The following is a 27,598-nucleotide window of genomic DNA, read 5'->3' on the forward strand; positions in this document are numbered from 1 at the left end:
TTTTTGTTTTTGTCTCCTGCAGGTGAGCACAGGTAGGTGCATCATTTATTCCTTCAACAGCTGTTACAGCAGCAACATTTACCCTCGCCTGACGTTACAGCTCTCATCTGTCAAACTTTTTTGTGCTCATTTTTCATCCCTTTAGAAATCCACTTTCTGCTCAATTTATTTTGTGGCACCCATTCATTTCCTTGACTGTTCTCCACATCAGCTTTTTCTGCTGTGTTCAGGTGTCTCCACATGACTGTGTCTCTGTTCACCTACTCAACTATCATATCTGGCCAGGAAAACTTTCTCTCAGTCACATTAAGTGATAAAAATGCAATAACTATCCTCTCCGACACATAAACTTTAATGATTATAAAAGTCATTCCTAAGCTCCGGTGAACTCAAAACAAGGCTGAGCAGATGCAATATTTTATAAATGGCATTTAGTGCTACAATAAACTTCTTACTGAACCTCTTAAACGCTGCTGCCACCTAGTGGACTGTAATACTTACTACACAGGATGGATTTTATTTGGGCAAAGTGAAAGATTTCTTTGTTGGGCTTAAAATAACAGAATTTTCAAAATGGCGAGTAGTAAATGCAGGTATTTTATATAGTAAAAGACCTGCATTATGTGTTAAGTATGTACACATTGTACTGTTACCATAAAATTTCTGCTTATAGAGTCAGCTTTATAAAGGAGAAATGCTGACTTAAAATATCAGTAGCTGAGTGGGAGCTAATTCCTGCCGCCAGGTTTCACTTTCTGCTGACAGTGTTTCCTACAGGAGTGTATTCATATCTGTGGTTTTGTAAGGGGATGTTCAACAGACCCATTTGTTCTGGCATCCACCAACATTTGTCCATATACTGTATCTTTAATGAGGCTTTGTGCTATTAAAATAAGCACAGTTCTTCTCTTTTTCTTATTTATTCATCTGCTTCACCCTTATTCTCAGAAGTAACAAATGACGCACATACACACACACACACACACTAGCGTCAGTGTGAATAATCAATATGGTGTTTAAAATATTGCTCTTTTTAAACAGAAAAAACTATCTACTTCTCTTACTTATTTACAATGAAAACACTTTATTTGTCATGTTCTAAGCATCATTTCATTCAAAATAAACAGACCAGTAAAAAGAAAGCAAAACACAGTTTGAAATTCATATCCCCTGTGATATATACCTTCAGCTTGAACCAGCAGATATTGATTGGATGGCTTTTAAATCGAGAGTCCTTCCTGGAAATCATGAGGACATTGTCATTCATCATTACACTTTCTATTCAATGAGTACAGTAAATATGAACACAAAAAAAGCACAAGTCTACAGTAGGGCCGTGCCATACTGGGATGGCGGGCGGTTAAGATAAACTATCAAAGCATCACTTGCATGCACAGTTTATTGTCTACACAGCCTGGATTAAAAGAGAGCATTACAGGACATCAAAAGCACTGAGAGGAAAACAGAAAATCTCTAAGACTGTGCAACTCTGCTCAGTAACAAAAGTCTGTTAAAAGCTTTGCATTACACGTTGTTACAGAGGTTATCTTTCAGTATGTGCTCCTAGGACATACAAAATAGTCAGCTATTAGAAAGCACATGGCACATATAACAGCTAAGAACTTTTTAAGTGATATAAGAGCAAATATATGATAATACTATAGTAATAGGTGCAATCTTCCTGCTCTACGTCTCCTTCCCGCCTGTGTAACAGTAGGCCTATATTTTACATACAGAGCAATTACATTTGTATGGTGCCACTGTACTTGGCACTTCAAATAACACTGTTGAACACACAGCTCATGTCGATGATTCTGAATAAATAGAGAAGAAAATAAATAATAGGGTTGATTTTTGTTCATTCTCGGACAGAGCATCAAGTTTGAATCCAGGTCCAGTTTTAATACTACCAGCTGTTAAAACGTGTCACTCATAAATGAATGTGGACTGTTGCAGCTACATCGAAACGCCTGGAGGGGTGAGATGACAAGAGACATATTTTTGGATTTCTGAGTAAATGTGTCTTTGATTTTCCAAACTGGGCAAGAATGTGCAGCTCACCTGAGAATTTTTCAGATTGTGTGCAGGTCAACCTTGATTTTTAATTTCTAGACCATTTTTCGTAACAATGTCAATAAACAGGTCAAATTGTTGACTAGATCAATGGAGTAGGTTTCCTGCAGCGCTCACAAAATCGCTTTCAAAGTATTTTGCTCACCATTCATTCACCTTCCCTCCCTCCCTCTATCTCTCACATACCTTTTACTATTTTTTTACCCCCTGTGAAGATGAGGACAGTTAAATCTAAAATGCCTTTTTTTGTCTACAATCGACATGAAAAATGATATGAAAGCTCTCAGCTGTAATTCATCCTCCCTGCGTGTCTTCAGCGTGGCTCTGATACAGTGTTTTATCAATACTAATGAGCAGGCCAGTCATTAAGGTAAAGTTGAGGATAAACTTTAAGGTATCTGGGCTGTACACGGAAATGAAATGTATGATTAACTGAAAAACCTGTCTGATCAACACAAGCTAGATGTTTTAGAAAGCTAGTTTCAAAAGATGGGAGGCAGCCATGCTCTTAAAAATATGTTTTTAAAAATTCTGCTGACGGCCCACAGATTTTAGACATGGTTCCCCTGGGAAACAAGACAGCAGGTCTCCCATTGGTCCTTTCTAAACGCATGTTTTGTTGAGGTCAACTTTCACCGGCAGCGGCCCCGCCTCCTGGCTCTCCTCTGGTTGTTTCACAGGAATGGCGATCATGGGACTCAGGTGGTATGGGTTGACTTTGTGGGTGTTGTCCAGAAACTCTTTATCTCCATTGATGCTCAGCTGAAAACACACAAAGAAGAAAGAAAGAAAGTGAGAAAACCTGAAGAAGGTTTCTCCACCTTGCCTTGACTGTTACAACAAAAAGTCTTAAGTTTGCATAACCTGACGGTTCCTGTAATGATTTGTAAGGTGAGCTGTTATACATCCCTTTTTCAGACCCCTTGGATGAAAAGGATGCAGAGTCTTTAGATGAGGATACAAGATTCATAGGAACAGACAGTACTGACTGATTTTAATGAAGTGAAGCGCAGCAAGAAGTCTGATCATTTTTCATGGATCTCTGAGAACCATGTTTTGTGCTGATCTTTACTGAGAAAAAAAAAAACTCTCAAAAATGGTAATTTGTACTGTAACCAACTCCTCAGCCTGGCAGCGTAAGATTGAAACGAGACAACCACAATAACTGTGGGGTGCATAACCACACTTTGACAATGCATGTCACTCAGATTAGAGGCTGCGGATGGAAAAACACCTTTAGATGACTGTGAAGGATGTAATCTACTGAAAAGAAATGCCATAACACAGCATGTGAGCTGCTGTGGATGAAAGAGGCTGGTAAGAATCACATTTATCATTACTCTGCTTCCCTGCCATCATTGCCAACCTGGAGTTTTCAGTGCATTTTGTTGCCTGCTAGTTGAGGAATAAACAAAAGACTGTGTACTTCTGGTCCATGAGAGTGCACCTCCATCAAATTAAGAGACAACTATGTCACAGAAGATGGGAGCACGTGGACTCAGACTCCAGTCTAAGTTGTTGTTTGCCACCATATTGCTAGTGACACTGCTATGCCTCTTCAGCCACATGCTGAGTCATGAAACAGGGCACGTCGAATAGCAAACGAACCATGAACTCATTAGGCCACTTTTACATTCTCTGACACATATGTGAGTGCTCATTAGCTCACACGCTCATGTGTGTTTGCACCTGCGTTTTGATGTGCTGCTCTGGTGCGGTGACGAGGCTTGCACAGCTGAGCCACAACATCACCATGATGGACAGGAAGAGGCAGGCCGCTAAAATCCACCGTGGAAGGCCTGAACGTCTGGAGGACAGACACGCAGAGGACAGGGATCGATCAATGAAATGCACATGAAGTGGTCGTTAAATGCGAAACTTCCATGAATGCAAATATATGAACAGTATGCTTCTTACAGTTACATGCACTTTCAGTCATTATGCATTATGATGCAATTAAACTACTATAAATCAAGACTTATTTGAGTTCCATTTCAAAAGCATAGAATAATTAATGGTATGGTGTTAATATCAGCTTTCAGATACATGAACATTAACTTTACAATACAGCAGTTGATTGACAGGTCTGCACTGCCAAACACCACAATAATATTGTAACTCAGAGAGTAATAAAAGCAGACATAATATTCCATGTTCACTGTGATGGATTAGTGAGCTGTATCACATTTCAAGTCTCTGCAAGTTGATTTTGATTCTAATATTAAATTGGCTGGAGGGAAAGAAATCAGTGTATGGAACACAGTTTCCTTTACAAAATGTCTATCAGTTTATGGAGGAACACAGTTTATTTTCTTTAGCTACTAAACTCTCAGCAGGATAACACTGGCCTCACCTTGACATGCAGCCCAGGAAGTCATGCTCAGCCGTGGCGTCGTCTGTGTGCTGGACTGGGTGCTTCCCTTTGCCTCCTGCTTTGGATGCTCCCTTCTCCCCATGCCCCCTCACACCTGCAGCACAAATTCAAGATGTCCAAGCGACTCATTTAGACACTCAGTTTGAATCACATGACAAGGGAATGTTGCAGCAGCATATACTGTATGTGCTACTTACCCTGACAAAAGCTTGCCCATGTATGTGTGTGTTGGGTGTATGTTTATGTTCTCACCATGAGGCCTCTGGGTGTGAGAGTGGACCTGAGGCCATGGTTTGTCCGCCACATTGGACCGAGGAGCCTGCAGCTCAGGCAGAGAGTACTCCATCTCTGGCTGGCTCTGAGGAGAAACAACAACACCAAACACACTCAGCCGCAGTTTCACCTCAAAAGCTCACAAGCAGGAATGACTGGAAAGGGTCTGGTTAACCCTGCAGGGTTGCACCACAGACAGACTCTAAGGATATGCTGCGTCTTCACCCTGAAAACCTCTGTGGCTCCTGTGGCTTTGTTTAGGATCGATGTCCTGATGAATGACAAAAGGTTGTCCAATGAGTTTTGATACAATTGGCTGAACTTGAACACACAATGCTCCTGTATACATTTGCATTCATCCTGCTGCTGACTTCAGCTGTGAAATCATCAACACATGCCCAAGCCATAACAAAGCTCCCATGTTTGACAAATGAGGTTCTATGCTCTGAGTCAAGAGCAGTTCCTTGTTTTCTCTACACTTTCCTCTTTCCATCAATGTTGATTTTTGCCTCATCAGTCAATAGAGCTTTGTTCCAGAACTTTACGGCTTTATTTTTGGATGTTTTTGTGAACCCTAACCTGGACTTTCTGTTTTTGAGGTTTACCAGTGGTTTGCATCTTGTGGTGAATCCTCTGAGGTTCTGGTTATGAAGTCTTGTCTTGACAACATGTACGTCTGTATCCTGGGGAGCATTGCTGACTTCTTGTTTTCTTCATCATGCAAATGATTCACTGCTCATCCACAGACGTGTCCTCCTTATATTGACAGACAGTATTGAGTTAGTGAGCTTTAGAGGTGCTAATAAGTGGATTTGTTACCAAGCAAAAACTGCAAAAATGATAATCATGTTTTCATCTCATTTGGAGCATTTAGCATGGTTCCATACTGTCATCAGCATGTCTAGGTGTCTCTCTCACCAAAATCTGTTAAGTTCACTTGAACTGGGACAGCACTTCTGAAAAATGACTTTTAAATCTACTGCTACACACACGCACACACACACAGAGCCTGCTGTCAGTATTTGCACTGATGTGTGTTTCATTATGTGCTCAGTGTTTCTGGTTCCCCTGGAGAACTCATTAAAAGGGGATTTTGTTTCCCCACTGCCGACCTTCCCTGCACTACCACAGCAGCTGTAGTTGGTTGTAACAATACTACTGCTGGTCTCAGCAACAACAACGCACCTATTTAGAACAGTACATCCCTGTCAACCATCCCGTATTTATTGATTTGCACACTTAACCGGATCAATGGACTCACACTAAAATGTAGAAACAGCTAATTTCATTCTCTGTTTCATTCATTTTTTTTACTTTATCTAGGAAATGAGGGTAAAACAAACACCATGCCACACTGTAACTGAGTGTGGAGTCATGGCTGCTTACTGAGTTTATTTCCCAAAACACCTAAAAACCTCTAAACCTCTGCTGCTGAAAAAAAGTTATTTCACAACCGAGTTTATTACCCCTAGCGAGCAATATTTTTTGACAGCATGCATTGAAACCAGATGCGGCGCCAGTGTAAAGTTTAGGGAGAGACAAGGGTAGATGTGAGGGGAATAATTCTCATTGGCTGCAGACTGAAGAGATCTAACCATCAGTATGAGTGCACCCTAATCTGCATCTGTCATGCATTATGAGCAGGATCGCAAAAGGTGCTCTGTTTTAAGAAAGCGAGAAGAGAGAAAGAAAGAAGGGGTTTGAGAGTTCAGAAGCCTCTCAGCCATAAAGAGACCAAAGTTTTAAGGAGGAGGAGGAGTGGTGGATACAATTAAAACAAAGAATCCTGTGTCCCTTATTTAGTTGATTTTGGGACTGTTTCTGCTGTTTTTGATAAGAGTACAGGATCTCAACAAATGAGTAAATTGTAGTAGTAGTAAATTAGTCTGTAGGTGGAATTTTGATTGCAGCCGAATTATAAAAAGGCATTTCATACTTTTATACACACCATTTTATGCACAGTGTCATAGGAAACAGAGAACATGTATTGAGAACAACAAAAACATGTGAACAATATGCTATGGCTCAGCACTTAAATGCCACAAGATATTTACAGTGATGTTATATCTTTGTCAACAACTGCTCAAGATTATTTTTGGCATATCAAAACCTTCAGTGATGCAGGTTGTGTCCTGCATGACATTCTCTTCATGCATAAATACTCATTAGGGCACCAAATGTGGATTAATCCACTGCTGAAAAGAACTTTCATTGAAAATGGGAAGATATTTAAAAATATTTATGTCTTCAGTAGCAACAAATGAGTGTGTGGCCAGTGACAGTTGGGGAATTCAGAAAGTAGTGAGACATCTTTGCTGTTTTTTGTCTTTTCATGGAATCTGTTGACAATAGGAAACATTTCTAATTTGACATAACGTACCCTTTAAACCACAGACCATAATAAATAGACACCATAAGTTACAGTCAATGTGCTTCATATATCCACGCTGCATGTAACGTTCATGCTTAAGTCACATCAGACACTTGAGCCCAGATGAGTAAACTAATCTGAGAAAACACTCCGACTTCTATTTTGGTGTAGCGTCATAAATCAAAGTCACGCTTCCTTCAGACTGTTATATTACCGGTTCGCTGTGTTCCATTCTCAGGTTTTGTTTCTGTAAAATCCATTTTGGCAGAATGACTAATGCAATTGTCAAGAAGAAATGGGGTAGTGGCTTCTTGCATTCAGCCTTACACCACATTCAATTTGCACTGCAGGCCACCTTGCTAACTCACCACAGCTCAGTTGGAGGAAGCCTTTAATTGACTCACTTTTGTCAGGAACATCCTCACTGTCACACTATCTCGGACTGATTTGTCAGAATAACAAGGAGGTGGTGAGGGAAGGAGTGAGGTATAAGGCTGCATTTATACGTGTTTCCTCAAAATTAGTTTTCTGTATTTTTTCCTCGACTGGGGACAAAATCCCAGTCGTGACCAAAAACGGACTTTTCCACCCTTTAATCTGAACTAACTGCTTCCACTGGCTACTGGCGCTGCCTGTTTTTTCTGATATTTGAGGCTGAACGCAACAAGTTGCTGTCACACAAACGCACACAGGAGCCTGCAGATGGATGAATGTAAGTAGTGAGCTCATTATGGGTGTCCACATAATTTGTATTGCAAGCTCGCTTGGCTTGTTTTTCCTGTTTTGTTGTGTCTCAACTTAGTTGGACTTTTTCTGTTGTTTCAACACTCAGAGGGTCAATCTGTCAACTTGGTGCCAGTTTTCCAGCTGCCCACTAAACACAGGCCTGTGGAGCCTGGCTTCCCCTCACTGCTTCACCCTGCATGTCACTGCTATAAAAGCCAAACATCCATCACCGAGTCCAAAAGAAAGGTAATTTCATGTTCTCTGGCTGCTCTGTCTCTATATATAAAGTGAAAGCACACAGCCCAGCGCGCACATAGTGAATTTCAGTATATAGGGGAGTCTTCTGTTATACAGAAGCCCTTTTGTATGAGTTCGAGTGCATAAATACTATCATTTCCCACAGAGACCTTTAATTATGTAGCTAAAATTACCACCAAAGCCACATTATTCAAATAGAAAAACCCATGACAGAGCAGAGATACAGGTTTCTGACCAGCTTTTGAAATTTAGAGGATATGGTTGGGTAGTCTGGTGGTTAGCAAGACCAAATCTTATTATAGCTTTAATGTATAGGTGGTGTACTGCACTGACTTTACGAGTGCACTCAGTTAGAACATAACAGAACGTACTGGTTGCACAAACTTCAAAATTTGCTCTTTCAATGATATAAAATGTGTAGAAAGCCTTAATCTGGATCTGGATCTGCCTCAAAATACACACCGTGGCAGATCATTGTGGGATACATGCGTCCCAGTTAAGTAGTCCATGAGAGAGAAGTGAAAATGTTTCAGAATTACTCCAACTCGTAATGGACCAGCTCTAAAGTACAATCATTTGTTTCTTGAGCCTATAACTTGTCTACCGAATCTCATCAAATGTCCTTCTGACAGCTACCCAGCAGACTTCAGCTCGGTGGATGTCATCAAACCCTGACATGAACAATGAGTCTGTCAAGCACATTTTTATTTTTTCAAATCCTGCAAATGAACTTCTGAATATTTATTTGTCACAGTCAGAACTTCTGTTCTGTTCTTCAGTAAAGTCCACTCTAATAAATCTTGCAGTGACTTTTTGTCTTGAGGTGAGTTCACTGCAGTCGTCCTGTCACTAATCAAATATGCATGGTGCTGAGGGCAGTGACATAATTTAAAAGGACATTTAGAAACAATTAAAGTGCTGGGAAAAAATGCAGAACTCTGAATTTAGCCACCTTTTCCACCATCCTGCTGTGTGCCCTTGTTCAGTCAACCTTCACAGATGCAGACACTAAAATGGGCTGTGAGGCACGTTGGCAGCGACCCAACTTCCACAGCACCATATCATATAGGACATGTTAGGCAGGCAGAGTGTGGCTAAACCAGTAATCTGTACTAGGCTTTTATTGCGAAGTTAAAAATACACAAAGATCATGATTGCTCAAAGAGCCATAAATACAATATGAGGAAAGAATTTTCAGGGGTTTGTCTTTGCTGTTGCAGAAAAATACATACAGTATATACAAAAACAAATCACATCCAAAAGATTTTAACGCTTCCAAACTACTTTTACATTAACAGACAATTGAGTCCAGTGCATACACTTAGTTTTATTCCTACCTGGAAAACCACAACCTTGCCATCATCAGCTTGCAGGTAGAAGGTCCATGTAGAGGAGATGAAGCTCTGAGCCGAACTGACGATGTCATTGCACCAACCGGACACAGCCTCCATCACAGAGGGGGGCTTTGGGCGGAGAGTCATGGCCTTCAGCTGCAGAACAGAGGGTAGGGCGCTCTATTACGAGGTATTAATGGTATTTCTGTTTCAGAAGGTGTAGTCAGCATGCTGGCTCTTTGTTATAGCTGCATTTACTGTATGTGTGTATGTGTGTGTGTGTGTGTGTGTGTGTGTGTGTGTGTGTGTGTGTGTGTGTGCAACCACAGACTGCAGAGTGGCCTTTCTCACCTTCCTCCTCTTGATCTCAGGTTCAGAGGGCTGGCTGGCACAGCCGGTGCTGCAGGCCTCCTGCTCCAGCAGCTTAATATATGCCTCCTGGCAGGCTGAAGAGAGAGACAGGGACAGTTGTGAAGCATTACAGAAAAGGCACAATGGTATAAAAAGGGAAGAAGCAGGAGGGAGGTGAGAGTGCAGATGGAGTAGAGAGAAGACAAAGAAGAAGCACAAAAAAGAGTGGGCATAGAGTACTAGCCAGCTGAATCACAGAGAAGAGGAAATAAAACTGGCACAGACTGCTTATGTTGGAAGGAAAATAAGGGTGTAAGGCTGCTGTTGTATCCTTTGGCCACTGTGGAGATGATTCGCTGCACGTTGCAATTATTGAAACAGGGGGCAATGGGGCATCTGCTGTCTGGGCGGCAAATCACAACATTGATTTCCAATAGAGCAGTTCAAACAGAGCAAAGAGCCTCAAACATCCCGAAAATACCCAGAGTCTGCTCTCAGGAAGCACAGCAATGTTTAGCAGAGCTGTTGTGTTTGACAGCTTGATGCCCCTGAGCAAGAAAATGTGGACACTATCTGCTTTAGTCTTGACAACCTGGAATCTAAATGGATTTTTGACTTCACCTTAACTATTCTGTCTGACTTCTACTCAGACATGTCTTGATTCAGCCCTTTTGGGGTTTTACAACATCCAAGAAACAATAACAGGAATGAGAAGTTGAATTTGCACATCATCTTGTTGACACTGATTTTATTTGCTCTTTTTGACCCAACACATTAAGAATTAAGGCCTCAGCAGTTTAAACTTTGGCCTTTGCCTGTTCAACCAGCCATTCAAATTCATTGAAACAAGCAGGCCAACACAGTGACTCACCTCCCTGACACTCCTCTCTGCTGGTATTAAAGCCGGCGTTGCCATTGACAAACTGGCAGATGGAGTAGAGGCGACAGCCACGGTGACAGGCGTTCATTATGGAGTCCTACCAGTCAGCCACAGAGAAAGGAAGGGGAAACAAAATTAGAGATGTCTGCTGCACTCTTGGATAAACTTTACCCTGTTAGGAAATATGACAAAGATAGGTTATGGCACTTGATAAGAAGCTTTCAGTCACTGTAAAGGAAAACCAGTGATAATGAGCCACATGTGTACAAGTTACTGCCTTCATTCACTGCAAAGTCAAGAAACAGCGCCCTCTGGTGACCTTCCTGCGAACAGGAGAGACAGATATTCTCTGACCACGGCCTTGCACGGTTTTTTTACTGCCTTGTGCCTGTCATCATCTTTACTGCTGTCCCCTGTTTGTTCGCAGAGAGCAGGGAGGCAGCCCCTGTAGTTTGAAGGCGTTTGCGTAGTGAACAACTCTGCGGTAAAATAGCTCCAAACCCGCTATTTTTCTATCTCAACCTTCCATCCAGGGAAAACAACACCTTTGCAGCGCTGCTCCCGCTGCCCTGCAGGATGTCTGAACCACACCTGAAGGCAGCCGAGTAGGAGGAGGAGGAGGTGGAAGGACAACAATCCGACACTGGAAATGTAGGCAAGGGTCTAAACCACAGAAACACAGAAACCCATAGCCATCATCTCCAGTCCCCCCAGGTCCAGCGTGGCCTTGTCTTTAAGAACAGGATGCTGTGGAAAATGTCAATAAAGGATCTTGGTTTCATGCTGCACAACAGTCTCACTGATCCTCATGGTCTGCACTACGCCTGGTTTGGCTTATCTTAATTGCGCATTAAAAATATTGAATGATTGGCGCAGTCTGTTGCAGGTATAGATTAATGTGAGCCTGGACGCAGTTGACTCTCTGAATGAGTCTTTAAGGTGCAGATGAAAATGAGCTGCATCCATTTTTCGGCCTAACTGCGCGCTGTGGCATCCAAGGGGATGCAGCGAGAAATCGGGGCCAGCATGGTGCTGGTCATTACGCACAGATATGGACACATTTCTATTCCTCGTTTTCATGTTAAAATAGCGGTTTTTTTCGATGGTGAGTGTATTGAGTTAGTCTGTATTTCGCTGCAGGCGTTGAAATGTCGGACAGCAGGACGAAGCTGTGAATCCGCTGCGGGTAATGCGCTTTCTGCAGAGATAGTCGTAGACACAGCACAGAGGAATGACTTACTTTAGCGGGGCTTTTGTTTTTGATGGTGAGCTGGCATTGTTTTTTGCAGTAATTGATGTCGCCTAGTTGGTTGTCAAACAGATCCGAGGACGCAGCCGCGAGTCCAGCAAGAACCACTGAGAGCAGGGCCGAGAAGCCGCACATCCTGCCGCCGAGCCGGAGCATCTCAAAGCCTGGAGAGAGGAGCGGAGAGTCGAGCTTCTACAGCACTGAGCTCCCTTTGTGGCGGCGTAGCTGGCGTGGAAGCTGCTGCTGCCTCAGCCCAGGTCCTGTCTGCTCCGCTGATCTGCTTCTGTTCGTGGCGTCACGCATCCTCATCCTCATCATCATCACGCATACGCTGCCCCCCCTAAACACACATACACGCACTCACACAAACCTGCAGAGCAGCCTTCACTGCGGTGCATAATGTGACAGCGATGACATTCATTAAAATGAGCAGATGTCCCGCTTGTTGAAATATGGACACAGTTCATGTGACTGTTTCCAGTGTAAAGATCCTGCTGAAAGACATGTGGGCCGAGGGACAATTAGTGGAGTTCAGCGCCAAAATATTTTAGAATCCTTCCTGATTTATGGGTTTACAGAGAAATGATCAACTTTCTTATCGTTATTCAAAGTGTGTGTATGTTTAAACTTTCTATCCTTCAATAAAAGAAGACATAACTGTGCATTGATTCGTGTTTAATATCATTTACTCATAAAAGAAGTCCAAGTCCAGATACTGGATAAACGTAGGCGATAAAGGAAATGAAAAAATACAAGTCCACTACAAAAGTACACAATTCAGCTGCATTTATATTGTATTGTCAAGTGTGTCTGTGTGTGTTCGGTGTATGTTGTGGGGGTGTGTGTCTGGGAGGGGACAACTTTTGTGATCTCCGATGCACTAATGTGATTGTGTGGGAAAACAAGGGAGGAGCAAACAGCATGAAGCGGAGTGTTAGAGCAGCAGCAGCAGCAGCGGAGCCACTCTGGGGTTGAAAAAAGGAGCAAACCCCTAAGTGTCTGCAGTCACTCTGCTCTTTCACTAAGTTTCACTGAAGACTCACTGATTTGATCTGAGATCAGTCGCTGGCGAGCGAAGCAGCGCAGTCCCTCCTCCAACTTTACCCCTTGTCTCCTCCTCACGTCTGTGGAAAGTCGAAAAGGACAGAGAGGGAGGAAAAAAGCCGAAAGAACCATGTTTGCCTTAATGTTTCTCCTGCTTGTTCCACGTGTGTTGTTGTCCTCGACGCGTAAGTACCTTCACTTCAACAGACGCACACAGCCCACAGGAGTAATTCACCTCGCTGCTGTGGGTTCAGACCGCAGGAGAAGGGAGGTGCAGAGTTGTCTTAAAGATTAGATCAGTTTCCCACAGGGAGTTTGTCATATGGAAACTCCAAACCAACAAAACGAGTTCATATTTTAAAAGAGTTATTTCACTTGCTTTAAATCAGCACAATGGATGACTCTTCTGTTCACACGTTTCACCTCCCCAGGTGTTAATTATCACCGCACCTATACCAATTATAGTGGAGATGAGATGTACCTCAGTAAGTAACCACAAAAGTCTACTTGGCTTCTTTTTGGTAAGATTTTATTGAGAAGGAGCCAAAAACATGTTCAGTCCAGTGCATTCTTCAGATTATTCAGACACGGATAATCCCCTGTCACAGTATTTGTAATTGGATATTGTAGTGCCTGTATATGTCAAGACATCAACAGCTATAGGTAAACTAGCAGGATGGGATTTTGTCAAATTGAGCAAATGAAATGCTGACAAACCAGGAAATGTCAACACAGAAGAACAATTCAAACCCAGTGTTACCTGCAACGAGCTAACAGCAACAAATGCTAAAAAGCAATTTCTCACAATAAACGTCTTAATGTTATCGAACCCTAATGCTTATTAGTTAGAGAAACCTTTTTGAATATTATGACAAATGTTAGGAATCTTCTCAACGAGATTAGATTGTCTTAGTGTCAACAACAATTACGTAAAGAAATCATCAAATTGTAGTAATTTCTACTAAAATAAATCCAGTTGCAGTGACAAGGCACTAATATGGGAATGATCATTAAATGTGATCACCCTGTAATAGTGAATTAGGCTGAGAACAAGGCCTGTTAGACGTAGTGGTGATGAAGCTGATGAGATAAATTGATATAAACAGTCTTCATTAGCGCTGTTGCATGAAAGAAATGCAAGAAAGATCATATTCAAGTCATCAGTGTGCAGTCATTTATTATCAGAGAGCAAGAAGCTTCTGTGTGTGTGTGATGAAAAGACACATAAAACACACATGTAATAAGGACCAACACATATGCTGGTTCATTTCATGTTTTTCTGCTTAGCATTATTTTTAAAGTGAATCACTGAGGCTCAAACTTCAGTCCTTCTTACATGAGAACGTCTCTGTACACGTTAATCCACTGAGGCTGGGAACATGGTAGCATAACACACATGTATGTTAGCAAGCTGTTCCACTGCCCACCTGCAGCATGGTTAATAAAAGTCTACACATTATTCCTTATATCAATGTGGAGAAAGAGCTCAGGGTTTCGCATCAATCATAAAGGCAAACTTTAAGAGGTGCAGGTTACAGATAAAGCAGGGTGACCTCTCTGACTGATCTTACTCAGAGTCCATAAATGTGCCGAGCTGCTGTTCTGCAGTGGTGCAATACTGCTTCTCGATGCGCTCCTCACACACAAAGTTTTCTCATGTTTGGCAGCAAAGTTGGACTCTAATGATTTTTTTGTTGTTGCGGTTTCACCTCAGGCTTCACCTGCAACGTGTCCAACACTTAAATAAATCAAACTGCACAGAGAAATGGCTGCCCAGGCCCTAGAGGGGCATTGAGTCAATAAAGGTTAGGGAGATAAAAACCTAAAATCAAATTAAAGAATGATGGTAACTTAGCCTAATTTTTGCCTCTGGTGCATTTAACATTTTTGTTTGGTATAAAAAGGTGGGGGTTCTACGCATGTTACCACTAAAATTTGCACTATCATAGAAGCAGTGTACTGCCTGTGACGCAGGGAAAATCTCAGAAAATTATCTAAACCACTTTTGATAATTGATTTATCACTTTAAGGGGCAGCACGGTGGATGAGTGGTTAGTACTGTTGCCTCACAGCAAGAAGGGCCCGGGTTTGCAACCCGTTTCTGTGTGGCGTTTGTGTGTTCTCACTGTGCTTGCATGGGTTTGAATAGGATTAAGCGAGTATAGATAATCAATGGATGGATGGATAGGAACAGAGCATGAACATAGATGTCTGTGTGTCCATCATCCAGATGAAGCGGCGATCTCTCCTCAAGATCCCATCCTGCGTATCGGCTCCAGTCTGACGGCCACGTGCACACTGAGCCCTGAGTTTGGCCTCCACGCCAGTATGTTGTTCTGGACGCTGAACGGGATGCGTCTGTCCAGCAGCGCCTATACCGTGATGTCCTCTGATGTCCTCAGTGTCACCCTTCACAACTTGAATGGCTCCAAGCAGCAGTCTGGAGACAATCTGGTGTGTCATGGTGCAGATGGACACGTCCTGGGTGGTTCTTGTCTCTATGTGGGCAGTAAGTGAAGGCTTTTCCGTCTGTGCAGAGTTGTAGAACAGGCGATGTCCCTCTGAGATACATTTGGGCTAAGGAGTCTGGCACAGGGCTTTCAAGAGGTAATATGGTAAAGAATAAATGGGTTTTTCAAGCACATATTTAATTAACTCAATTTTAAAATTGCTGTGATCTTGAGATATTATTTGTAAAAACTATAATGGATTTTTGCAAACAAGAGTTTCATTAATATATTGACATATTCAGACAATTTTCTATTGTTTAAACAATGCTGATCCTTTCTTAATACAGAGCAACAAAATAACAGTATCATGCTTTTATTATAAAATACTTTGTTAAAATTGGTAAATTATAACAAGGTGATCAACTTTAAGCTTTAAAAATTTATACTGATAAATATCTAAGTAAAAAGTCATTTCAATTCAACAAGGGTAGCACAAGCATAAATGTTTAGACATAAATGTTTAAATAACCTCATGGAACATAAATCAAAATTGAAATATTATGAAGCCAACTTGAAAACAGTTTTATATACTTATCTAAGTTGTAATTTCTTAAACGCCTCGTAGTCCCTGTTTGATTCCTATATAAAGCACATTCAGCAACTCCTAAGATTCACATTCAGAATTTGAATTAAAGAAACCTTTCTCTGATTGCTGGTGTATAAGGAAACACATACTCACACACACACGTTATTAAGAAATGGTCCTATTGAAGGCAAACAACGACGATAAGTTAACCTGATTTCTATTATAATAATAGTTATGCAACTTTGTACAGATTGATTATAGCATAACATCTGAGCTTCGTTTTGGTAAAATTGGTGTTCTGTTATTTATTTACGTGTCTGAAGCCTTTGAAGACTCCGACAAACAGTGTGTGGTCTTTGGTTCTTCATACAAGTCGTTTTGATTATACGTCTGTAATGATTTGTTGTATAACTAATCTGCTTTTTAATGCGTCAGTGTGATGGAGCGAATGCTTCACGTGAATGGATGAGACTGACTCTGTTTTTATACTATTTTCTTTGACTTCCCTTTACATTTGACTGCATTTGATTTCAACATGTGGACAAAGTTTTTTAAAAATTATTTCTGTCCCTAAAAATTTGATTTTTCATTTTTTTCACCAGTGCCTCCAGAAAAGCCGGTCAATTTAACATGTTGGTCCCGCAACACGAAGGACTTGAGGTGCAGGTGGAGCCCAGGGGGGGTGGGTGAAACCCACATCCGAACCAAATACACCCTCAAGTACAAATTGAGGTGAGCGTCCCAGACCTGCTGCAGCTCACAGGTGACCACCTCGTCCAACACCACTCAGGTAGACTAGCAATAAATGCACATACAGTGTGTGACACATACAGTTGATCGTCATTGAGGCTACACTCGAAGGCGGCAGTGTGCAGTTTTGCTTTTGTACTAAGTTTTTTAAAATAGTCATTAAGCCTTTTCCGATACATACCTCAGAGGGATGTTTTGTGTCCAGGTGGTACGGGAGAGAGAAGGAGTGTGAAAATTACAGCACAGGGAAGCAGCGTTACACCTGCTACATCCCTCGCAACCTCGCCCTCTTCACCCCATACGAGATCTGGGTGGAGGCGAACAATCAGCTGGGCTCTGCCACCTCTGACATCACCACCCTGGACATCCTTGATGTAGGTGAGTAAGTGAAGGCTCAAGTTGTGTGGTCTTGTTTAAACTCTTGAACATTATGAAACACAACTACTTTCTGTCCTGTCCCATCTTCTCCTCTCGTCTTCTGTGGTTGTTTGTCTGCAGATCTCCTGCATATGGCTAGCACACTAACACGGGGGATTTATTTTTATGGTTCCCTTCCTCCAACCCACCGCAGTGTTATGGGTTCATACTGCAACTCTCTAAGATAAACTGCTGTGTTGTAAAAGTTAACCACACAGCAGATGTCTCTCAGGTAATGGCTCCACAGGTTTCTCACTGTGAAATGCATGTTTTGACGTATGAGCGATACCAGGTATTCCATACAATTCCTCCAGCCATGATGTAGTAGTGTAATCTCGTGGCCACCATGAATGCCACATTTTTTTAAAAACAGTGTTTATTGTCCATGGCTGAGCATCCTCTGCCTCCATTCATCCACACTGCACACTGAGGAGATAAGATGGGGCTGACAGTGACTTGGAGGAGTGATGCCATACATATGCTGCATTACAGCGACTCAGTAAGGGAAATGATAAGCTCAGAGAATATTGTTTTCTGGCTGGATTTTCCTCCGTCCCTTGAACTGAAGGCGATAAAGCAAATAAAGTACATCATCGGACAAACAGCGTCACACTCCCAACAGTGACGGATGCCTGAAGCAGAAGGTTACAAGCAGGAAACACTTTTACAAGACATTTAATCAGTTCCTTCCTTTGTCTCCTTCTCCTTTATCTTTCTCATCCTTTCTCTCCTTCTAAGTACTTGATTTGTTTGCACACTTTATTACACCGGGCAAAATGTTTTATTTAAGACCGACTGTGAGGGAACAACATGCTCTCAGCAGGAAGTACAGGCTGACCTGAACCAAAGCCTGACAGCCAGTCTGTCCAGCAGGAGAAGACCCACCAAGTATTTTTGTCAACTCATTTTTTTAGTTTTCATGATAATACTTAAATATTCTACTTGCCCTTTGGAACATCTGCATATCTACTATGTGACAGATGTCTGGAAAACAATTTTTTACACTCAATTCCACTTCAAGACTTTTAGCCTTATTTTCAGCTGTTACACACTGTCCTAGTGTCATTTGATGTGTTGGAATCTGTATTTAGGTTTTAATATGTGTAAAGCACTTTGGTCGACCCAGGGTCATGTTAAACATGCTACATAAATAAATGTTGATCTATTGATTGACACCCCTGCACACATTCAAGCCTATTTTAAGTTTGGATATTGTGTCTCTTTAAGACTCTAGGACAAAAAAAATAAAATGGTGCTAAAATATCGGATGAATAAATTCTGGGAGCCTGTGCTCTGATGGTGATTACGTTCTGTTATTTATATATTTGACTCAGGCTGGTATTGATTGCAAAAAAGTAAAATTTCAATCATCTAAGACTGTATGACAGTCAAACTTCACCTCTTGTCATTTTTTTAAAAAATATCTACATGATTTAAATGACAAAGTTACTGCATTTTAAAATGAAGTATTATGATTTAGAAGTATTGACGTGGCTCTGATATTAGACAACGTGATGGTTATTTTCATCTAAGGTTTTCTCAGAACTGACCCTTTCACTTCAAAAGAGAAGCAGTAATAAAAAATGAGAATAAGACAAAACAAGAGGGAAATCTTTACAGTCAGAAACCCAAAAATCTGATCATGAATATTGACTCAGGGTAAACACCTACATCTGCTTCAAGCAGTGAAATTGAAGGTAAGAAGTCATTTCTACAGATGGTGTTCTCAGCACAAGGGAATAAAAAATAGACTGAGTGCAAAATGAAGTTATCGTGCAATGTTTACTCTCTGGAGGTCACTCAGACCTCCTGTGTGCTGCATCCCTGTTCTACATTCTGTGCATCTGTTGTACACAAACTTTTTACTGTTTGTCCCTGTGCGTTCAGTGACTACAGACGCTCCTGCCAATGTGCAGGTGAGTCGTGTTGGCGACCTCGACGACCAGCTGACAGTCCGCTGGACCAGCCCCTCCGAGCTCAAGGACATCCTGTTTCAAGCCAAATATCAGATACGCTACAGACTGGAGGACAGCACAGAATGGAAGGTGGTCCTCACGCTGAATCACACACAAGCCTGCAGACTTTACTGTGTGGCTACAACACCTCTATAGCTGCTGTGGAAATATTTTGAAGTGCGACATTGACTAATCCATTAAATGATCAACATAAAAGTTGCTGCTGCTTCATCCTCAGCCTCCTGATTGGACTTTTATTATAAAGCAAATTTCATTCTTTTGTAAAGGAAAAAAAAAAACTAGGCTTGCTGCGATCTAAAGCTGGTAAATTTAAAGCCTGGCTTTGACCCCAAAGTGCAGAAGTTATCTGTTATTTTTCTCTGCTGTGTATGTACCTGTGCCTGTAGCATTCAGGCTTCACTATTGAATGAGAGGATAAAGAAACTAACATTCAAATGTAGTTTAATCTCTGGAGCCCCTTTTATCCAGACTACATAAAATCAAAATAGAAAAAGCTTGTATATCATAAAACAGACTTTGAATCTGTGCTAGAGGCAAATGCACAGCAGATATCGCTCGGTGTTCAGGTCTTGAGGCTTTTCCTTCTCTGACAAATCCACTACTGTTATTTCATCTCAGTTATTTTGTATCCTGCCTCAGGCGATGGATGACGTCGGTAACCAGACATCATGCCGTCTGGCAGGCCTTCGGCCCGGGACTGTCTATTTTGTTCAGGTGAGGTGTAACCCAGTGGGCATCTATGGCTCCAGGAAGGCCGGCATCTGGAGCGACTGGAGCCACCCGACCGCCGCCTCCACACCCAGCAACGGTGAGTCAGAAGGTATAACAAAAAAAAAAAAGAAAAATATGCAGCATGCAGTATTTTGCTATTTGGATGCAAAGTAGTAAATAATTGTAGAAATTTTTATGTAAGACTGTTGGATCCATCAAATGTTTGAAAGTATAACTGCAGTCTTTCCATTCCTTGTCTCTCTTGGCTTAAATGGATTTTAAATGCTTCCCAAATGTCTGTGATGCCCACAAATCTTGACCATTCATTCCTCTTTAATAATCAACCTTTCATTGCCAATTAAAGACAGAAAAACTACGTCCTTATCCCCGATTCAACATCCTGAGCTCATAGATCCAAACCGCATGTGACCCTGGAGAAACCAAACATCAATAGGCTAGATACCTTGATAGAGATCTCCAACCAGATGATTAGAAGAAACTGCAATGAGCCAGGGGGACATTTGATAGATTTTTGTCATCGGCTTCAAAGATTGATCAAGTTAAAAAGCTGGTTGTTCGTCCAAAGCACACACAGAGCCTATAAACTTGAGTGGAAGCAGGTTTGGGAGTATGAGAAGCAGATAATGAGTTACATAGGTTATGTGGTATTTACTCCCCAGAGGAAGGAAGTGATTATCAGGCACTGTTGTTTGCCATAAAGAATTGATTTATGGCAGAGTTACGACTTTCAGTAGCGTCCTCCACAGAAAGCCAACTACTTTATAGTATATCACCTCCACAGTGTGGGACATGAAACTGGGAAACATTTCTGTCCATGTGAAACTGTAGCACATCTTGTTTTGAGAAATTAAACTACATGAATCATCATAAATGTTCACTGAGGAACGCTGTGTTCTCTAAAAGCATTTGTGCTCAGGGATGTGCATTTTTTCTGTATTACATTACTTTTTAATAATGCACCAGAGCAATATTTGTGTTTGAAGACAAAGAGACTAATGGAAAAATGAAATTACTGTCCTATTAAAAAACACAGTTCTGGTGAGTTCTGCTAAGCTGTTATTTGCTATCAAGCTATTTTTTATTTTTTTGTCTCATGCAAATTTCACTAATATGCACTAAACATAAATTACAGCTGGGGCTCGTGAGAATGTCGATAGTTGTGCAGACACTGAGATTAACCATCCCTCAGGAAAAATGTATATTTGCCAAGAGATGAGAAGTCAGGAGATCAGGTGTTATATCCTCTGGGAAACATGAGTGTGCTGACTAAATCTAATGGCCGCCCAGCCAGTGGTTGTCAACATATTTCGGTGTGGACCAAAGTGGTGGATAAGCCAACAGAAAGATCATTATTGCTGCTCCTAGAGCCACCTGCCAACCGAGTTACATTATTTTACCAGGTTAATCCACTACTAGAGCTGCTTTCCAGAGACGTCATATGTAAAAACCAAACAATAAAACAGCATGAGAATTCTAACAGTCAGATAAAGAGGCGCATCAAAAACAAAATCATTCCCTGCATCTCCACAACATACAGTACATTCATTAAACAAGTGTTTGTTCTATTGTATCTAATCTATTCCTGTGCTTGTTAGTTGACTTAAATACATAGTTTTTGAGAAAGTGCCAAAAAAGACTAAATGTGTCCGTCACATTTGTACCAACACATTTCCTGTATGTAATCTCTACACCACATTGCACTAAACCTTATCCTGACTCTATCTCTGGCTCTGTTCTCTCATCCTCCCTACATTGTCTCGTTCCTTTGTCTTTACCCCTGTCCTCTTCATCCCCACTCCCCCACCCTACTTTATCCTCCCAGAGCGGCTGCAGAGCGGCTCATGTGATCCTAAGCCTGGTGAGCAGAACTCCACCCTGCGGCGGGAACTCAAGCAATTCTTCGGCTGGGTCCGCAAGCATGCGTACGGCTGCAGCGGCATGTCAATCAAGCTGTACGATCAGTGGAGGGTGTGGCTGCAGAAATCGCACAGGACGCGCAACCAGGTAGGTAAGCAGAATCTCTCTTTTCATTATCTCCACACACACATAGACACAATATAACAGTTAGTGCTGCATTGGTGTCCTGAGCTGAATTTCTGACCCTGCCTTTGTTATGCCATGTGGTTACAAACACAGATTATTCTTGAATTGGCTGAGTCTGTGAAGTTACAGTCCGTACTTTATGATAAGGTGAAATGTGCGGTTTTGACTTTATTGGCCCAGAGGTGGGATCATAAAAGCAGATATGGTCTAAGTCATGCACTGATTTTATTACATCTTTTAACGACAGAGACTTCTGATCTTCAGCTGAGGACCACAACAAAGAGAAATGAACATGTAAATGTAATTAACAGTCCATTTTAACGTGTTCCTTTTGTGTTTTGTATTCTCTTGGCATGAGGAGCCCCTTTCACAAAAATAACACAGGCCAAATGGCAGCCAGAGCCTCATCATCCTCTCTGTGTTCACATGACTTTGTGAGGAGTTGAGACCCTTTTTTAGCCACATCCTCTGCTGCTCAGACCTTGAACTTACATAAACCTTCACTCTACCTGACTCAATTAGCACAGCAGTCTCTGGGTTTTTTGGGTTTTATAGGACACGCACTGTCATCTGAATAATGTCTTTGTTCACAGAGTGTGACAGGTTCCCATTGATCATCTTGAGAGAAAGGTAGCAGGGGGCTGGGAACGATACGCAGAGAATAAGAAAGAGATAATGTAAAGAAAGACGGAGAGGAAAAAGTGCCAGCCTGACAGAGCAATTACTGTGATGATTATATATTACATGGTTTTTCCCATTTAATTATCCTGGTATGAACCATCTGCTTTTGTCTTTTCAGATTCTACAAGACGATAATTCATAGCACTACCGTGGTGTTTAATTCAAGAACCACATCAAGAAATACAGATAACTGGCCCTGAGGGTCCCAGCTGTATGAGAGGTCCAGTGTCCCGGCTGAGGGATACTGCAGTGTCACACAGCCGTAAGCTTAAAGCACTAAGACTAAATTTGTCTTTGCACAACAGTAATATTTTAGTCAGCGATAACTAGTGTTACTCTGAAAAAAAGGAAGTTATGGTGATAATCCAGACATTTTATTAATCTAATGTAGGAAAAGCACATTTTAAATATTAGTTTGAAGTTAAATGGTAACAAAACATTGCTAAAAAAAAAAAAAAAAAAAAAATCAGTAAAAGTAATTTTTAATATTAGGTATTTTACCTACACATTTCTACTTTTATATCCTCAAATCTGAATGTGACATTTCTTGTTATGACAGTTTATGGCCATTAGGATAGTGTGTCAATATTTCAAATAGAATTTTAAAATTACAAATGAGCTGCATAGAGACGGATGTCACACATCAAAAATTGATCACAAAATGTTTTTTAAATTGCAGAAATATTTGATCAATTAGTAAAGTCCTAACTAGCCCACTATGTGTAAAATGTACATACTGTTGTGTACCTGACCAAACATTTTGATGCTATATATTTTTATAACAATATTTAAGGAATGTGGATTTTGTCTAAGTTATATACACTTCTTGTATTCACTAAGCCTGAAAATATGTATGGCGTATAAAACAATAGTAAAGTGCAAAAAAAAATCTTGAACATTGGCTTTTTTTTATTTAACAAAATAAAATGTATCAAGTACACAAACATATTCAGATGTGCATCTTACAGTATTTACACACGTTTTTCTTCTCCTTTTCCTTTTGCTGGAGCATGCATTAACGCAAACACATGACTACAGATAGAAATGCACAAAGCCCAGAATGTGAAAAGCCCCCTGGGTGGAATAAGACTGCAGCAGTGAGCAGGGTGGAGCCAGCGGGGGGATCGATATGTGCAGCTGAGGAGTCTGAGAGGGAAGTTGCAGCAGGGCCCAGTCAATCTGTCAGCACCAGTGTCTGGTGAAGTGAGAGGGTGGCTACGGGACTTAGTGGAGTCACCTGTCAATCACACTCCTCCGAGTCATATTTAAAGTCCTGCATGATCTCACTCAGCGCCTCTTTGTTCTTGATGATTCTAGACAAAAATGAACACAGACATTTATTTGGAAACTACAGTGTTGCATGGGTTAGTTGTGAATATCTATGATTTATTTCCCAACCAAATGAAGCTGCAGTGGTAACAAAGGAAAGTCTGTGAGGTCTCCAGAGGCCCTGAGCAGTTCTACAGCCGACAGGAGGTTAATAGTGGGTGAGTGAATGGGTCAGCAGGGAGCTAACTCAGTAAACCAAGGGGAGGTAATAGCTGCTCTTACTCGTGTTTGATCTCCTGAATCTTTTCTTGACAGTCTTCGTCCTCCGGGTGATCCTGGGCCCGCTGCCTGGCCAGCTGCAGCCTGGCTGTCTGTTGAGAAGGCACATCAGATAAGATTTATGCAAACCATTCATCAGCAGAGGATGGAGCAGAGACAGATGGTGGTCTTTTGGATAATAGAAGCTTTATAACATTAGTGGTAGAAAGTGAGTTAATATCGGAGAGGAGTGCAACGCAAAACTGAAACGAATCACCCCTTAAAACCAGATGTACAGGAATGTGGGGAGCTGAAGCGGTGACATTTTAGCACAGGCCTCACTCAAACTGCCCAGCCATGATGAGCGGCACAGACCGATAGCAGCTTTCTTTAATTTTATTTTTTTTTTGTCACTGATTTAAAACAGAATCGCTAAAAAACTCCGTAGCACCACATCATGATTTCAATTGATCTGAATTAGTTTTTGTTGTTCCAGAAGCCCTAAATATTTCCTATCACAAGCATCAAACAGTTTCCCTCCTTTAGTGGTTTATGTTTAAAACATTTATGACCCTAAAACCAATAAATGAAATCTTTAGTGTGACAGCAGCAAAACCTGCTGGCAGAGAGCAATTTTGAACCATTTTAGAACTCTGCCTCCTTCTGGTGATACAGAGGAGTCGTCTCAAACATTAGAGAAGTGCTGAGAACATTTATACCCCATAACATCATTTTTCATTTAACATCAGTTATGGCAGGTAAAGTGGATGTTGAAAAATCTGCACATGAAAGATAAAATAACTGAAAAGCAACGTTAACATTTAGTAATGGCAAAAACATACAAGAATTTTAGGCAAATTAAAAAGTATAAATTGATGAATATTTCAGTATGCAGTCAATTAGTGTTTGTTAGGGGTGGGACTCTGTGAACCTCATGGTTTGATTCAATTACAATTCACAGGGCAATGATAAAGTGGTAAATGATTATTGATGCTTTTTTTTTTTTTCAATAAAGGATTTGTTTCTCGTTCTGGGACTACTTAGCATTTTCAAAGTGTAAAGAATTTGTAATAATCCATAATGAATTTCCTTCCAAGAACTACTAGAACAAATAGAAGAGATCTGGCAAAACCAGAAAGTTCAATCTATCAGCACTGAACCAACGAGAAAAGAAGAGTGTGTCTGTAACTAGTGTGTCTGCTACAGTCCATGTATCAGATATTACAGCTATCCTACCAGCTTTCATAAGTGATTCTATGTACATCATTGTCAGTGAAAGTTTCAGTTCACCCTTTCCAAGTTGGGTGGAAGATATAACGTTGCTTTCTTAATGGTCCTGTGGTTAGCAGTAACTAACATAACTAGGTGTTTTTCTTCCTCCTAGGTGTTTTTGCATCTTTGTCATGTTTGCAAAATAGTTTAGTTTGACACAATATAGTGTGTCTTTCATCCAGGTTTTTCCTCTTCAGCTTCACAGAAGCCAACGTGCATCCACATAACTTTTAATGCTAAACGTTCACACTGCCAAGTTCCATGTTTTGTGTTCCATCCATATAACATTATCAATTAAAATTCAAGAAATCGATTTTTAACATTTGTGAATCAATTCATAACCATTCATATCAGCATCATGATGTATCTAAGAATCTGTTTTTTCCCCTGCAGTATTCGACTGCTCTCTTCAGTTATATGTGAATCCTCTTTTAGTCTGGGCTCTTACTTACAAATTTATTTATTAATTTGACTTTTTAATTTGCTCTTTGCAGCATCCAATTAAAATATTAAGCCTTTAATTACATTTCAACCATTTGCAAGTCTCTAGTTTCTTTGTAGCTGCAGCTTCTATATGATGAACAAACAGTGATAAATAAAGGTATGCTGCAAGTTTTATGTGTCTCCTATTGACCTGCTGGTCTCTCGCTCAGTGTCTAGACTCAGTACAAAAAAATTGAAGCATACAAAAAGAGTTGCCTACCAGTTCAAGTTTCTGCTTCTCTTTGCATTGCAGCTTTTCAATGTGTTCAGAGAGATCTGGTCTGTCAAACTCATGGTGCAGCTTCCCCTTGAGCTCCAGCACTTCCTTGGAGATGCCGCAGAAGGCCTGCGTTATCTCATGGACAAGCTGCTTATAGTGGTCGAAGTCGTAATGGGGTCCTGTCCTCAAGTAGGCCTCATGTCCCCTGGAAAGCAGTCAGCAGCCAAAACAGCAAGGGAAGAAATCAATGAGGTTTCAGATTTTTCAGATTTGTCTGTTTATGTGCTTTGATTCAGGGAAAGTGATCCCTGGAGGCAGCAGTAAGGTCCTGTCACAGTATGTGTAAATGTATATGCTTGCAAATTATTACTAGATCCAACTTACTCTTCAAAGAGTCTATAGGTCTCCAGCCGCTCTGACTGAAGATGATAAAACCTCTGGATCAGAGCTTTGAAGTCTGCAGGGACCTGCAGGCATGAGCCACATTAAGGCAAGTTAATACACATCAGGCAGAGAAGAATCACTGGTTTTAGTGACAATAACACACAAAATGAATAACAGTTGTTACTTTTTATAGACATATGAAACATCTAATTTTAGTTTAAGAAATATTTTTCTATATATTTTAATAAACTAGTTGGGCCTTTACTAAGCCAAAGTAACATTTTATAACGTAAACGCCCATAAGCTAAACTCATCTATAAATAATCTTTGAATAACGGCATATTCTACCTCACAGGTTAGGCACAATAGGTGCTCATAGGCTCTATGCAAAGCTCTTTAGTTTTTACAGTGAAGTGAAAAAATCAAGAGGCAAACAGGCAGAAGTGCTCAGCTAACATTAATTTAGCTTAGCTTAGCTTAGCTTAGTTTAGCACATGTGATGCTCCAGCTCTGAGACGTTAACTGTCGAATAAAATGGCAAACACTTACCATCATAACATGTCCGGAAAAGGTGCGCGGAGTTCAGAGAATTTAAAATAGTCTCATATTCATATTTGCAGGTATAAAACTTTGCGTTTCTCTCGTGTATGAATCAGCAGCCTGCGTGCCCCCTGAGCCGGAAATGACGCATCAGCGCAGGCAGGTTCCAACGGTCGATTTCAAAATAAAAGTCTGCTAAACTACTTGGACTACAGTAACTGCGGGGCGCATTTTCATTCTGTTGACGCTATAAAAAAAAAAGCAGTTCTTATTGCATTTGTGTTTTTAGCCATTCAGTTACAGCAACCGAATTATTAGAGAGCATCATATAAACCAATAAATGGACTATATTCACGATCGTGAATATATTCACAATTGTGTTTGACTGTAAATACTATAAATGATATTTAGATATATATTTACCACATTGCAAGGCCTGTAGTTCTGCAATAAATTCAAACTACTAAATACCGTTGTGTGTTTTAAACGTTCAGTGGAATGAGTCAAACTTTAACAAAATACCAATTAAGTGGTCAACATTATTACTTAAATGTACTTCAATTTTCATAAATCGTGTCACCGAGGGCAGATGGGTGATGTGATT

General features: G+C 40.9%; 3 protein-coding genes across 3 annotated transcripts; 1 reads left to right on the forward strand and 2 right to left on the reverse strand.

The window, feature by feature from the left end:
- Positions 1-1,096: 1,096 nt before the first annotated feature.
- On the reverse strand, positions 1,097-12,187 carry tmem59l (transmembrane protein 59-like). The gene is made up of 8 exons (XM_026305212.1): positions 11,881-12,187; positions 10,632-10,737; positions 9,761-9,855; positions 9,413-9,565; positions 4,700-4,805; positions 4,427-4,541; positions 3,763-3,880; positions 1,097-2,835 (listed from the first exon to the last, which is right to left on the reverse strand). The coding sequence occupies exons 1-8, from the start codon at positions 12,043-12,045 to the stop codon at positions 2,677-2,679; spliced, it is 1,017 nt and encodes a 338-aa protein (XP_026160997.1). The 5' UTR covers positions 12,046-12,187; the 3' UTR covers positions 1,097-2,676.
- An 876-nt stretch (positions 12,188-13,063) lies between these two features.
- Positions 13,064-22,710, forward strand: crlf1b (cytokine receptor-like factor 1b). The gene is made up of 8 exons (XM_026305593.1): positions 13,064-13,118; positions 15,164-15,442; positions 16,572-16,701; positions 16,925-17,097; positions 19,024-19,181; positions 19,752-19,920; positions 21,667-21,848; positions 22,687-22,710. The coding sequence occupies exons 1-8, from the start codon at positions 13,064-13,066 to the stop codon at positions 22,708-22,710; spliced, it is 1,170 nt and encodes a 389-aa protein (XP_026161378.1).
- A 752-nt stretch (positions 22,711-23,462) lies between these two features.
- rex1bd (required for excision 1-B domain containing) lies at positions 23,463-27,157 on the reverse strand. The gene is made up of 5 exons (XM_026305119.1): positions 27,004-27,157; positions 26,455-26,537; positions 26,071-26,275; positions 24,120-24,208; positions 23,463-23,881 (listed from the first exon to the last, which is right to left on the reverse strand). The coding sequence occupies exons 1-5, from the start codon at positions 27,007-27,009 to the stop codon at positions 23,809-23,811; spliced, it is 456 nt and encodes a 151-aa protein (XP_026160904.1). The 5' UTR covers positions 27,010-27,157; the 3' UTR covers positions 23,463-23,808.
- Between the last annotated feature and the right edge of the window lie 441 nt (positions 27,158-27,598).

This window comes from Mastacembelus armatus, chromosome 4, assembly GCF_900324485.2.
Source record: "Mastacembelus armatus chromosome 4, fMasArm1.2, whole genome shotgun sequence".
Lineage (NCBI taxonomy): Eukaryota > Metazoa > Chordata > Actinopteri > Synbranchiformes > Mastacembelidae > Mastacembelus > Mastacembelus armatus.